The sequence below is a fragment of the Hyalella azteca genome, unplaced genomic scaffold, assembly GCF_000764305.2.
Source record: "Hyalella azteca isolate HAZT.00-mixed unplaced genomic scaffold, Hazt_2.0.2 contig16900, whole genome shotgun sequence".
NCBI classification, from domain to species: Eukaryota; Metazoa; Arthropoda; class Malacostraca; order Amphipoda; family Hyalellidae; genus Hyalella; species Hyalella azteca.
In genome coordinates, this window is record NW_025946706.1 from 194166 (window position 1) to 207791 (window position 13626).

At 38.4% G+C, this 13626-nt stretch overlaps 1 protein-coding gene and 1 long non-coding RNA gene across 3 annotated transcripts; one reads left to right on the top strand and one right to left on the bottom strand.

Moving 5' to 3' along the window:
• Positions 1 to 611: 611 nt before the first annotated feature.
• Positions 612 to 5151, top strand: LOC108671975. The gene is made up of 4 exons (XR_001930861.2): positions 612 to 693; positions 4686 to 4727; positions 4895 to 4965; positions 5100 to 5151. It is a non-coding gene; the product is annotated as an uncharacterized LOC108671975 (long non-coding RNA).
• A 130-nt stretch (positions 5152 to 5281) lies between these two features.
• LOC108671974 (leucine-zipper-like transcriptional regulator 1) lies at positions 5282 to 13515 on the bottom strand. 2 transcript variants are annotated; one of them, XM_018159580.2, is made up of 16 exons: positions 13024 to 13515; positions 12559 to 12738; positions 12202 to 12316; positions 11528 to 11691; positions 10869 to 11015; positions 10449 to 10614; positions 9708 to 9852; positions 9227 to 9345; positions 8698 to 8845; positions 8496 to 8563; positions 8006 to 8137; positions 6930 to 7089; positions 6494 to 6687; positions 6164 to 6313; positions 5863 to 5997; positions 5282 to 5726 (listed from the first exon to the last, which is right to left on the bottom strand). In XM_018159580.2, the coding sequence occupies exons 1-16, from the start codon at positions 13335 to 13337 to the stop codon at positions 5529 to 5531; spliced, it is 2535 nt and encodes an 844-aa protein (XP_018015069.1). In that variant the 5' UTR covers positions 13338 to 13515; the 3' UTR covers positions 5282 to 5528. The 2 variants fall into 2 exon arrangements, with proteins under 2 accessions (XP_018015069.1, XP_018015068.1); XM_018159579.2 differs by having other exon boundaries at positions 6915 to 7089.
• Between the last annotated feature and the right edge of the window lie 111 nt (positions 13516 to 13626).

A 13626-nucleotide genomic window follows, 5' to 3' on the forward strand; every position in this document is an offset into this window, starting at 1 on the left:
GAATTTTGGAATGTGAGTATTAATTATAGATACGCTGCCGCATTACAGATGGTCGCTTGAGTTAGTAAAGGAATTGATTTTCACAAATTTGATTGATATCGACCATAATTCGAACTAAATCTGTTAATTTTATCATTTAGAGAACAGTGTATGATCAAATATATTGATTAAATGACCGATCTTGAAGTTAATCGTCCTATAAAAAGTAAGAAACCAATTTTTTAAGAAATAATTTTGAAATACAGAATTCAACTGAAGTAACAACTTCTTTTTAGAATTAAATATTCTTACAACGAAACAAATCTCATTCACTTAACATATAAAATTTTCTTCTCTCACCAAATATTTAAAATTCCGAAGTAAAGCCAAACTCAAGAAAATAAATTTTAATTATATATTTTCGGAATAATGCCTCTCAAATAAATTAAATCAGCAAAATAAGTCCTATCTATTGCAGATTTATTGTTTATTCTACTTTTTTCATTATTCTAGTGTTTTGCATAGTAGTAGTTATTAAATTGCTTAATCATTTAATTCCCAAAATTCAAAATTTTCGCCACAGTAGATTTATCAGACAGAAAATTTCCTACAAGTTTGGATGGCAACATCTTAAATTTCTCTCGTTGCGTATTCTAGATTCTGAGATCACATTGAGAGTCGGCGTCCCATCAAGAACTTATTTGCTCGTGGCTGGTAAGTGTTGATTTGTTTGTTGCAACTCTTAAAGTTCTGCCAGCTGTTATTTCTGATGTTCTATGAGTAAAACATATACCGTTTTGGTGCTGTGTGTTGCGTTTCACGGTTGTTCAATCCTGTGTCATTGTTCTGACGACTTAGGTGCTGTTGCCTGAGGGCTTGAGCCTTGACGTTCGTCTCATTCTCGTGCTAATGAGTGGCAGAAATTACCGTAATTTGTCAGTTAATGTTATTATATTCCGCAAGTCTCTTTAATAATATAATTCGGACGCGGAATGGGAAACTTATCGCCCGTGTAGGATCCGTTTATATAAACTTTGTTTCATGCAACGCAATGATTTTTTTAAGGAAGTTGAATTAAGGAATATGTACCTAATTATCCTCTCATCACGATTACGGATTCTATCATAACGTATACGGATACCTAAGCAAGTTTCAAATAATGTAGCCTGTTCACTTTTTAGGTAGCTATCTCTTCAATTCTATTGATCTAAATTTAATATATTATATGCGTCATGAATGAATGCTGGAAATGCTACCACACAATATTTCTTTGTGCATTTTTTGTATTTGTTTTGAAATGAATGTCATGTCAACTCGAGTCTTAACTCTTAAGAAATTAGAGTGAAGCTTGTCGCCTTGTCCTTCGTTTGCCTCTGTTTTTGCAATCTAAATTATCCTACTCTACTCTGTACTAGAGTAAAGTCTTGTACAGTACTGTTGATGACATGACAAATGACCATGAGTTGCCTTTTGGCCCTCGGCCTAGTAAATGGAATATTGAGATATATCTGAAAATTGCTGGTTTAAATTTATTCCAATCGGTAAATAATTTTTAAAGATCATAATAGCAGTTTCAGCGTTTATTAGGCCGTAGGCGGTAGGCCTGTCCCCGATTCTTTACATCGCAGAACATTCACAGCATTTCGCGGCAAGTCTCAAACTCGTGACTCACTGCTTCAATTCTGCTTTGCTTAACCACCTGGCCTCCTTGCCGATTCTTACCAGAACTTAGCACACAGAGCTGGGATTAAACCTGTGCCAATCTTGGTACTCAGAAGTACTGTAACCACCCTGCACATTGCAAGCAAATGTATGCTTTCTTGTTTTTAAACAGAAAACTAGGTAATTTGCTGGTCAGCTGGTGGATTTTTGAATCAGAACTTGCATATTTTTGTCTAATTTAAAAAAAATTTGTTCTTCCCTGTAATTTTTGGACAATTCTACCTGATATTCCACATTGGTCTGGTAGTTTCTACTTAGTCACTTCAGCAAGTTCAGCCCTGATAGAAATATTACACTTAATGTGCTGCTAGTACAATTAAAACTACACAACTAGGCCTAGCCTAGTTACAACTGAAATGAGAAGTTTCTTATAACTAATTAATAACAAAAGCCATTGTTAATAGTTATACGTCTTTACAAATGTATTGTTTATATTATATTGAAGCCTGCTAACAAGTGCTGTGTAGTTGATGCCTGCTGAATAAAAAGTGCTGATAGTTTGCTCTAAAGAAGACAATTCACTACCTACACTTAAAGGGGGAAATCTTAAATGTGGGTCCTGAAGATAGAAATGTTGGATAAGTGCTAGTGGTGGTTTTGGACAAGTAGAAACTTCACTTGCTGCTTGAAGTGCGCACAGTCCAGGGTTAATTTATTCTTCAGCAGCACTTTCAGCAATTAGAAGAAGTGATGCATCCTGCAGCTGGTGTCTGGCTGTGTGCATGTATGACCATTATTTGTTTAGGTATCTATAGCTGATTGAAGTAATGGGATAACTGATAACTGGTGATCAATGGTGCTTCATAAACCTGCATAAGTGGAAAAATCTTGAGCATATTGCATATCTGGAAAATTATTAGTTTATTTTAGGAAATTGGGAAAGGAGTTGCTTACTCAGTTGATGTATTATAATGCATTGGTTGCATAATGTTTATTTGAGTGGATTGGAAAGTACAAAGAAATCATGCTGGAGCAGTTCTTCTTGAAGTAATTGAATAGATCAAAAGGCTGCACTTGCTGTTATAGTTTTTCTATTTAAAACTGAGGTTTTTACTAGTCTGAAAGCATCAGTGCCACACCAGTGACAATACAAAGTTTGTCCCAGTAAATACAAGACAGATGTTATCATGTTATATAGATGAATTTGAGCTTTACCATGTTCATTTTTCTTGATATCCTTGATATTTGTTTTGTGCATAGTCGTCTCAGGCCATGATGGATTGCTGCCTTTAGTTGACATTTGAGTTCTTACATTTTCTCAATTGTTCGTCACTAATGTCTGATTTTCTTTTAATATCCAGTGATCACATCTGTGACAAGTTTCTAATTAAAAGTTTTTGAAAATTTTGACATAGTTGCTGGATATATACATTTCTTTTAACTAAAGATGAATAATTTGGTAGCCGCATATTGTACACTATAAGTCACATGGGTGATGTAGTGTTCCCGAGTCTTGAGAGTTTATTATTTTTTGAAGTTCAGACAATTCAATTTACAACAATTGAAACAAGACTTAGTGTGGACTTGTGGTCACATCTGCCTTACATGCATATATTAGTTTAACTTGTCAATTTGCTCTTGATCATTGTTGGCTATATTAGTACTCCATCTTGTATTGTGCTATGTCTGTTATTGATAGGTCTTGTTATAGCTGCTGACATTTTGCTTTAAAGATTGAACATTTCTTGATGGATGTGTGGAATGTAATCTATTACTCCACTATGAAGCAATTTATTCTTGAGTTCCATTTTTTTGGGGTCTTGGTTCTTCTTATATCAAAACAGCTTGTAGAAGAAAATTTCCTCATGGTTGCCCCTACTCCCTACCATTGACCCATCAGCTTTTGCTGGGTTACGGCAACTGTTAACTTTCCTCATTTGATGTAGAGTGTGATCAAGAACTAGTTGAGAACCGTACTATGTTCACGATGTAAATCGCTGGAAATCAATTGCAATTAGAAGAAATTTCCAAGTACATTGTATTGCCTTTCCCAGTGAGAATGAAATTGTTAAAGCGTAGGAGGTATATCATATATACAAAGCACTAAATAAAAAAATTAACATTACCAGAAGTTGAACATTCTCGGGTTGAATTGCTAGTAAACAAGTTCTAACTTGGTGAAGGATACTGGGTTATTTTAAATGCTGCACCCAATTCAATAACTACCTATTTGTTTAGGTATGAATTCAAAATGCATGATTTATACCCCAATGGAGAAAGATTCAAAGTTTTTATTTTATTTAATTATAAATTTTGAGTATGTGCCCTGTGTGCTGCATGGCAAACCTTTAAAGTTCAAACCGTAGCCAAAATTTCGACACACGAGAAAGTAGATCTTCTTTGCCGAGTGGACAGGAGCAGTGATCAAACAGGGTTCAGATCAAACAGCTTTTTTGAAGCAACCACAAGAAATGGTCACAAGGGGGCGAGATCAGGTGATCTTGGTCAAACGCCAAAACACCAAATTCCGCGTCTGAATAGGTTGAAGAAAAAATGGTAACTTCTTCAGTTTCCATTTGTGTATGAATTATAAATTTATACTCGGATAAGAATTGAATAATTTGGGCTTGTTATTTAGAATAAACCTGTATTTCAATGCATCGGCTGTATCTAGATATTGACATCAGTTGAAAAAGATTGATGACGCAGGCTTATTTGACTCGTGGGTCGCGAGAATACACCGTTTTAGGTGGATATCTCCAATAAAGTTTCTGTTGCAGTATCAAACGCGTGAGTGCGCTAATACATAACACCCTCCTATCGCTCTTCGTTCTTATCTTCACGTCATATTGCGATCACTGGTTTTGTGCATACTGCCCTTCAGAGGATTCAACCGGAGCTTTTAGCTTACATTCCGGAATGATTTTTCTACACCATGTCAGTTAATGTATAGTTTTTTTTTTGTGGAAATCGGATCAATATTTTTTTGTTTAGAAGAACTACAAGTACCAAACGTGCATAACCTCTTATTTTCCTTTTTGCAGGTTGCAAGCTTTGTTCTCCCCGGTAACGCAATGAGAGCCAAGGTAAGTTGTAAATGCAGCGTAGGTGACAAATGTAAAGAAACCTGATGAAAATAGAACAGTGGAACATACAGCGTAATTAGTAGACATGATTATGGTGCGAAAATAGAATTTGTAATAGAAAGAGATGTCCTGGAGAAAAGAATCAACATTTTTTCTAACACCAACAGTGGCGGAAGAAGCGTATGCGGAGGCTGAAGCGGAAGCGCAGGAAGATGAGGGCGAGGTCCAAGTAAACCTGGTAAGAACTATCCAAGTGATGAATAATAGTGGCAATAAAAGTATTGCTGAATAATTAGATTGAAATAAATCTCTGAAAATTTTTTTTCCGATGGCAAGACGGTAACAATTTGAAAAATTTTTTCCCCTCTTCAGGTGCTCGTGAGTGGATGCAACTCTTCATTCGTAATAAATGAATAAATAAGAACATTTTTAATATCCTTTAAACATTTGTTCATGAATAATAGCAATGTTGCGCTGAATGAAAGAGTGCGTTGCTGAACAATTTTGCCCTTTCATGGAATATTTATGGTGTATGTAGGGTATGAAAACATTACTTAGTAAACCTTTATTTTACAGCAGTAACAAGAACTCTTGATTTTCAGTCTAAATCAACGTAATTACCAACATTACCCATTTTTACTTTGAACTTAACTATTCTACCACATGTTCCATTGCCATCTGTCAAGGAATATTCATTTGCGTTCGAGCGAAATAATTCAAATAATTGAGTCATCGATAACCAATCGGATCACCAGCATCAGTAGGTGCCCACTCTTCAAGGATAGATCTTCCGGATGATGATTAGGGTTCAGATTGAGGAGGCGTCGCATTAGCTGCCCCGCCCAGTTGGTGTGTTGTTAGGTTAGGTGATGCAGACATATCGTGGCGGGACGTGGACAAAGGAGAATGCGATGTAATAGTTTGGTGCACCGCTAATGCTTCCAGAATATCAAGCAACAATTCCCGTGATAGCGATCGTAAGCCACCAGATGAGAAAACCTGGAAAGTCAAATGTTTATTAGTATGATTGCTAGCTCCAGTCGTCCATTCTGAAGATCGCTTTAGCATCTATGCTTAATAAGAGACTCCTAGTTATTTCCTACCGCCGTTACGTCAATGAAGCGATTAATCTTACCCGTGGGTAGTGATGAACCAGCAAATTCAGCGCGTATTTTTTCATGTCGAGAGCTTGAATTCGGTCTGCTGCCTCCAAGATTTGAATGACGTTTTCGCACGTGACGTTCATCTCCAAGTTTTGCTTGCAGAACGCCTGAATGTAAGTTACAGAGAAAATCAAAGGACTTTCGGAAAATTTTGAATGCCAATCACTTGCATTTATTGAAAAAATATTTAGAGCAATGATTCGATCAAACATAGATCGTGCGATTATGAACACTTTGCAAAGTCATCGTTCAGCAGTTTTCTGGTTGACATACCTGAAGTCGACTGTTAGTAAAACCATAGAAATAGGGCGCGGCGAAAAGGTATAATGAGTGCTCGGGAGGCATGTCCGTAGCACCACTATAGATGTAGCGCAGTAGCGATTCGCAGGACTGCACTGATGGCACGAGCTCTCCTATCGCCAGCTGCTCGTTTACAAGTTGTGAATCAGAAAACGCTAAGTAACAGTAAGCTGATCTGTATTCAATTTCAAAAGTGAAGACAAACGGATGCATTCGCCCGGCTGGAGATTTCAGAAGCATATCGAGCAAAATCATAACCATTAGAACTTAGAAAATATTGACGAGATCCATTTAGAAAGATACCTTGACGGTATTATCTGAGGGCATGAAGGAGCGGAACATGGCTTCGAAGTAAGAACATCGTGCAGCCAAGACGGCCTTATGAGCAGGAATGGCCACGTCGCCGACTAGAAGTCTCACGTCACAAAATTCTGCGCACACGCGGCGCTCCGCCACAGCCAGCAGGTCTTCTTGCAGGCAACGCGGCATTTGCTGACCTGAAAGTTTCAAAGAATGAACTCGATGATGAAAAATTACTTCAAGCAAATATATCAAACATCAGAGAACAGATACAATGGTGTTCAATTTGATTAGAAACAACTTAATCTGAATTTACTATTCCATAATTCGGGACAATTAAAAAACATCACTCGTGAGAATTATGTGCGTAATATGGCAAAATAATAAGTACATTAGCTATGATAATTTGTAAAAAGGAAAAGACCCGCGGCCGGGGCACCCTGGTCAGCCGGAGGGTCGGGTGGGCGAAGGGAGGCACTGAGCTGGGCTGGTGGCGGGGACTGCTTGAGGCGAATGATCTCGACCATGAGAGACTTTTCGAGCTCTTCAAATTCACGAGACATCACCACTGCTCTCCAGTTCAGATCTTTAACGATGTACTGCAGGCAACGCAGACGCAAAGCAAAAATGAGGACAATATACCGTCACACAGCTTTAGATTTAAATATTTTAGTAGTGCCATTATTGTCCAATACTCGGAAACAAAATAGTGTGTAATATTCGTTACACAATAATATTATGAAACAGAACAGTTTAAAACCCCTGCCGTTAGATGCCTTGGATTTTTGGCCCAGCGCCAGTTAAGGACAAAGTGAAGCATAAACTTTCACTATCATTCAATATGTAAGGACTACTTTTTAGTTTCTTAAGCAAAAGCAGAATGACTGCATAGCATTAACTTAGTTGTCAGGGGATGAAATACAGTGGGGGTAAATAAATATTCGTACACTTGAAAAATCGTGTTTTAATGTATGTAAGTACACAAACTTAACAGGAAAAATGATTTAAATTATGTATAGAGACGCATAGTATTCAAAAATACTATCAAAAGAAATTAAATCTCAATGCAACAAAAAACAATGCAACATGTTCACTTTCCGGGTGAAAAAAGTATTCGTACAAAACAATAAATCCGCATTATTTTAATTTAATACTTGGTTGAATACCCTTTATTCAGCTAAACAGTCACCAGTCTATTTCTATACGTCTCGACCAATGATTTGCAGATGCTGACTGGTATTTTATACCATTCTTCTTGGCACACCACCTTAAGATTCTCAATGTTTGTTGATGCGTCTCTATACATAATTTAAATCACTTTTCCTGTTAAGTTTGTGTACTTACATACAATAAAATACGATTTTTCAAGTGTACGAATATTTATTTCCCCCCACTGTATTTCTGTTGACGGGCGCAATAAATGCACTGAAAACACGTTTAGAAAAGATTAAATAATTAATCAGGTGGTACTATGTGCGTCCATCACAAATACAATACAATACACACAAAACGTACCTTCAAGCAGAACTCCTTGATGGGCGTGAGGGAGGTAGTGTGAGCGTCACAAAGCACGTGGAGAACATTGCGCTCGTTGATTCTGTTGCCCATGAACTGCATACACAGCTGTTCTAGGCCCCGCAGGCACCACTGCAGTGAAGTGTTCATGATTATAATCCGAATATTGAGTGTACATATTTCAAAAAGAGCCTTCCTCTAAAGGAATGATTAACTAGATGAACAAAAATTACTAACATATTGAAAGAATTTCTTGTATAATTCATCTGCACTGTATTCTCTTGTAAACCTAAATTGCAGAATTTAGCTCATGATGCGTTCTGTCAGAAATATGCGATCGAGGTTAGAGGGTGTTGCCAAGCTCAGTAATGGATATCGTCAATTTACCTCATTACCTACTCTATCGAAAATTTAGGTACTTAAAACTTAGCTTTATTAATAAATATATTTATCCACATATTATCCGGATCGAAATAAAATGTGAACGCACCTGCAGTGCGAGCCGGTACACGCGCATGATGAGCAATACTTTGGTATCAGCTGACGTCTTGTGCGCCCCTAAGAAGTAAGAATGTTGAAATTTCTTCCTTCAATAATATAATAAAGTCTATGCGCACATCTTGGCTATAGTCTGAGCCACACTTGTTCCCGAAAATGTATTCCAAGTAGAATATGTTAAGGCATCAACTCACCTGTCTCGCCACCTGAGAGCTCCAGTTGCGGCTCTATGCGGTCAGTATATATGTAGCGAAGTACAACCTTGAAGGCGTCAGCTCTCGCTCCTGGTAAACGCACGATCAAGGGATTTTTCGAATCCAGTGTTGGGGTCGGCACATCGTTCTGGATGAAGTGAATGAGACAGTTAGCACCCTGAGAGTCAATATTCAAAAGTCTTTAACTCGTTCGTTGGTTGACAGTTTTGGAATTCGGAATGAAGTTTTCAAATATAGTTTCTTTTTGTTCCTTTCAAAGCAGATAAGAAACACAACAGATAATCGCAGGATAAAACTTGATAACACTATAAAGTCTGTAAATCGTAATACGAAAATGCGCCGAACGAGAGATGCCGTCAGAAACCAATTCAACTTCTGATCAATTTCTCCTGTTCTATCCCTTCATTACTTCATCAATCATTGACTATCATTGAAATATTTTCAATTATATTTCGGGGCAAGTTACACTGTTGTTACACATAACGTTGCAATACATTGGTCTGCTTACTCCTAGTCGCTCCTGAGCCGCAGTTCGTTCTCTCATGGCCAGCTGTATCTTCTCCCGGAGCACAGGCGAGCGAGCTGCCACGAACACGGCGTGCGCTTTGACGACGGTCTCGTCGCCTTCTGTTCAAAAATATTATTTCCTATCAATTAAAGCAAAAAAAAACTTGATAAATATACTTCTTTAATAAAGATCACGTACAAAAATTAAATAAATAAGAACACTATTTATTTGCATTACGGTACTTATCGGAAATTTTAATTAAACAGTCCTTCTATGTGGAAGTTGAGCATTTATTGTTTTTCTCCTAAACTAATTGCTTTCACATTTGCTCAACTTTTGGAAGTTGAAAGTTTATTTCTTTACAATGCTTACTGTGAACAAATGGAACAAGCCATTATACATTATAAACTTTTGGATAACTAACAAACTTCCTGAATTATAAATGGTAAACAACGTATCATCAAATTTAAAGAGCACCAACCATGAGTGGGCGTTGCCAAACTCTCGAGCCTCTGGCCTGGTGAAGGATCCACGTCTGATACCAAGAAGTGAACGTCAGCGAGCTGCGCTGTGGTCAGCAGACGCTGGTAGTCGTCATGCAGCGTACACTTCGGGTACTTTGAGAACTGCCAACAGCACATACAACATACACCATGAATTCCTTTAGGACTGTTCACAACACATATAGCATACACGATTAATTCTTTTAGGAAAGCTCATAACAATACAACATACACCATGGATTCTTTTAGGACTGCTCACAACACATAGACATACAGCATGAATTCTTTTAGGGCTGCTCACAACACATACAGCGTACACTAAGGACTCTGAGAACTGCAACACTTGCAGCTCCTACATCCCACATAAATATCAGTGGCAACAAAAATAAAATACGTAAGTTATTATTTGGCAAGGAGATATGTCGAATTTGTTAAATTTTGTATTAACTTATATGACTCAAATTTATTACAAATTTATTGTTTTTATGACCACAATTTAAACCTAAAATCGATATTTGTATGAATCATGATAAGCGTACATTTGCTTTATGAATATGCCAAATTTTGAAGGTTTTCTTCCGTCTATAACTTGCGCGGATACAAAATCTAATAAAAAAAACACGGTACATTAACATATTTTTAAGTTAAGTTTGCTGGAGTGACAAAAGAGGGTTTTAAAGCCTGACAAATTAATGAGAGTCGGCAATTGAGTTCCGTACTTGGAACCTGTACATGTGGCCGCTGCGCACGTTGAGGTCGACCGTCCCACCGAAGACGTACATTGCGTCGCCTACGACGGCAGCAGCGTGGAAGAGGCGACCGCTGGGCACCGCGCTGTCGGAGGATGGCTGTACCACGCTCCATGTCTGACTGTCCAAGTCAAAACTGGAAGAAAGAAGCCTTCATGTTTCTCCTTCTTTTTAACACCTCTCGTTGACTATCTCTGAAATACGCTCTGAATGAGAAGAGTTTGAGACAATGAAAAAAAGATCCATAGTGCCTAGTGTAACAATTTCAGGTATGTAGATTTAGTAGTTTTTAATTTCGGTAACTAACCGATTACTATCTCGAAGAGAGTTGAATCTAATTTGAAAAATTAGATAATTTTAAAACTGCAGTGAATAATAATTATTTCGAACCAGTGTAGGTCGTTGGGTAGGGTTGAGTCAGCAGCTCCACCATAGACGTAGAGGTGTCGGTTGAAGGCGACCATGGTGTGGCCATAGCGCCGCTGGGGCGGAGGAGGCGCACTGCATATCACTTGCTCCGTGCAGATCCGCGTCCAGCTGCACAAAAGAATAACTTGCTCACATGTAATCAGTTAGGTCGCCAAAAAAGAAATAGGAGTCTACTTTACTCATTAGTGCATGATTAGTATGCTCATTTACTCATTATTCGTGTACATGATTAGTACACGGAGTGATAGTAAATATAATTATGTATCTAACTAATTGAATAATATCACACACAAAAAATGACCTCAGATGTACTACAAGAAGCTAGTAGGGTAAAGCGACGAAACAGTAATCACCAGTTAAGTAAAGACATTTGGATACTAATTTACAAGCAAATGAATACTGAAGATTATCGGACCCAAACTATAAGTAGAAGTGGTGATAACCGAGGTTTTGAAGTAGCATGAATAGTTCAGTCGGTGTACCCGCGTTACTGAGGATCGTGTATTTAATTTGAATTTGTATTTGAATGGTGAAGTTGTAGCACGGGTGTCCATCACTTTTTGCGTTTTGTTTGACTAATAACGAGCATGAAGTGAGCAACAAGACAAGTTCACACCCACCATTTATCAGTGAATGTGAAGTAGTAGAGAGAATTGGTGATTTTAGCGCCGCTCATGCCGCTGAAGACGTACATACGATCCCGTGCCACGGCCACGGGGAAGTTGCAACACGTTGGAGGCACCTCGCCGGTTTGGGGCATTTCTTCCCACACGCGGGGCTCTCCCTGAAATTATCACAATACTTTAGTAGGCCTCATAATAACTTTAATCGCTTTCGTCGCGATTAAAGTATAATAACTTTATTTAATATAATAACTTTAATCGCTTTAATTGCTCATAATAACTTTAATTGGCAATTTGTAGTGGTCGTACAAGGAAAAATTAATTCATTGGTAAATCAAATGCGTCCTGTCAAGTGAATTATTCATTAAGCCTATCAATTAAAAATTCAGATTGAAAACGCATTGGAGGAGACGGTGATGAGAATAGCTCCATAACTCCTGATTGAGTTATACACCTCTATGAAAAAATGAATCCTGATACAAGGAAAAGTTTATTCAATAACACAGACTTCAGCAAACGATACGAAACGAAAGTACATCGCAAGTGACAAGTTTTCGAAGCGATAATTGCAAATCGCTTCGAGAATGGAATGGTCATGAGAATGAGACATAACTAAACGCCGCTACAAACTAAACATAACATACTAGAAGAAGTAGCTTTATAATGCTCACATTAAGTGGAATGGCCCATAGATCGTTCAAGCGGAAGTTCCCATCGTAGCCCGCGAAAATCCAGAGTTTGCCGTCATATACAGCGGCGCCGTGAGCTGAGCGCGGCACTGGGGCGCTATCGAAAAAACAGCGACAAATAATATAAGTAAAAAAAATCCATTTAATTATTGTGAAGACGGAACATGACAATATGAGCGACGGCTATAAACCATAACTACATAATCAGATAATGAATGGAAATATCTCGATCATACACCACAATAATGAAGAACAGCATATGGCCTATGGTCTCAATTTCTCGAAGCCATGGAAACAATAGATAATTCTTATGTCAACCATGAGCACATGCGACCTCACCTAACACCCTCAGAGTTGGGGTGCCCTGCAAGGTAGCGCCATTGACTCCATTGGCCAGTCTGGAAACGGTACTCGTAGAGATCGTTCTGGTTACGCAAGTTGCTGTTGCTGTGAATGTCGCCCGTGAAGCCTCCGAACACGAACATGCTGGAGCCGTACACCACAGCGGAGTGGTGATACCTGGCACACATCAACATACTCATGTACAAGAGTTAGAATTGATGTTCTACTTCTAACTGAGCATAGGAACCAAATATGCTCCTTAACTCGACTTAATATATTTAATTTATACATACAGTTAGGATTACACTGAACTAATAGTCATCAGTGATGAAATAATGATTATTGATCAAGGGCTGCATTTTAAACTTTTTTAAAGACAAAAGTGGTCAAAAAACACAATTAAATCCATAGCTTCTTTTAAAACTCTCGCTTTTTTGATGGGTTCTCCCAACAAATTCCAACCTCGGAGCGGGCGGATATCCGGTTGAGAAGGCGCGTCCCCAAGACTTCTCCCGGACATCAAAACGCAGCAAGTCATTGAGCATCCACTTGCCATTATCGCCACCAAAGACGTACACGGCTTCCTTGTATGCGACGACCGTATGCTTGCTGCGTCGCGCCCCCACAAACTCGTCACATTCGGGCATGCAGGTCCAACGATGCACTTTTTCGTAGGGGCCGAAGTCGAGAGAGAGACTCTCCAAGCCCGGCGGCTCCTCTCCGCTCTCGACGAGACCATGCGGGTCGCGATACGATGCAGCGACAGCCCCGCTCATAGCAGCCTTTACTTTCGAGGTGTTTGTCAAGCAAGAAGTTTACAGCTGCATTGAGACTTTAATAAAAGTCGTTTTATTCAGAGAGTCCATAAACCAAATCACGACGGTAAAAATGCCATCGTCGCAAGTATGAACACATTTTCGTCCTGGAAAGACATTAGTTGATGATCAATTTATTCATCTTTTAACACATAATGCCCGATTGTAGTCCTAAGGCTTCGCTAAATCGTAGGATGCAGTAGAGTTACTTTCCAATTTGCAAAACATAATGGATAATAACATGTATTAG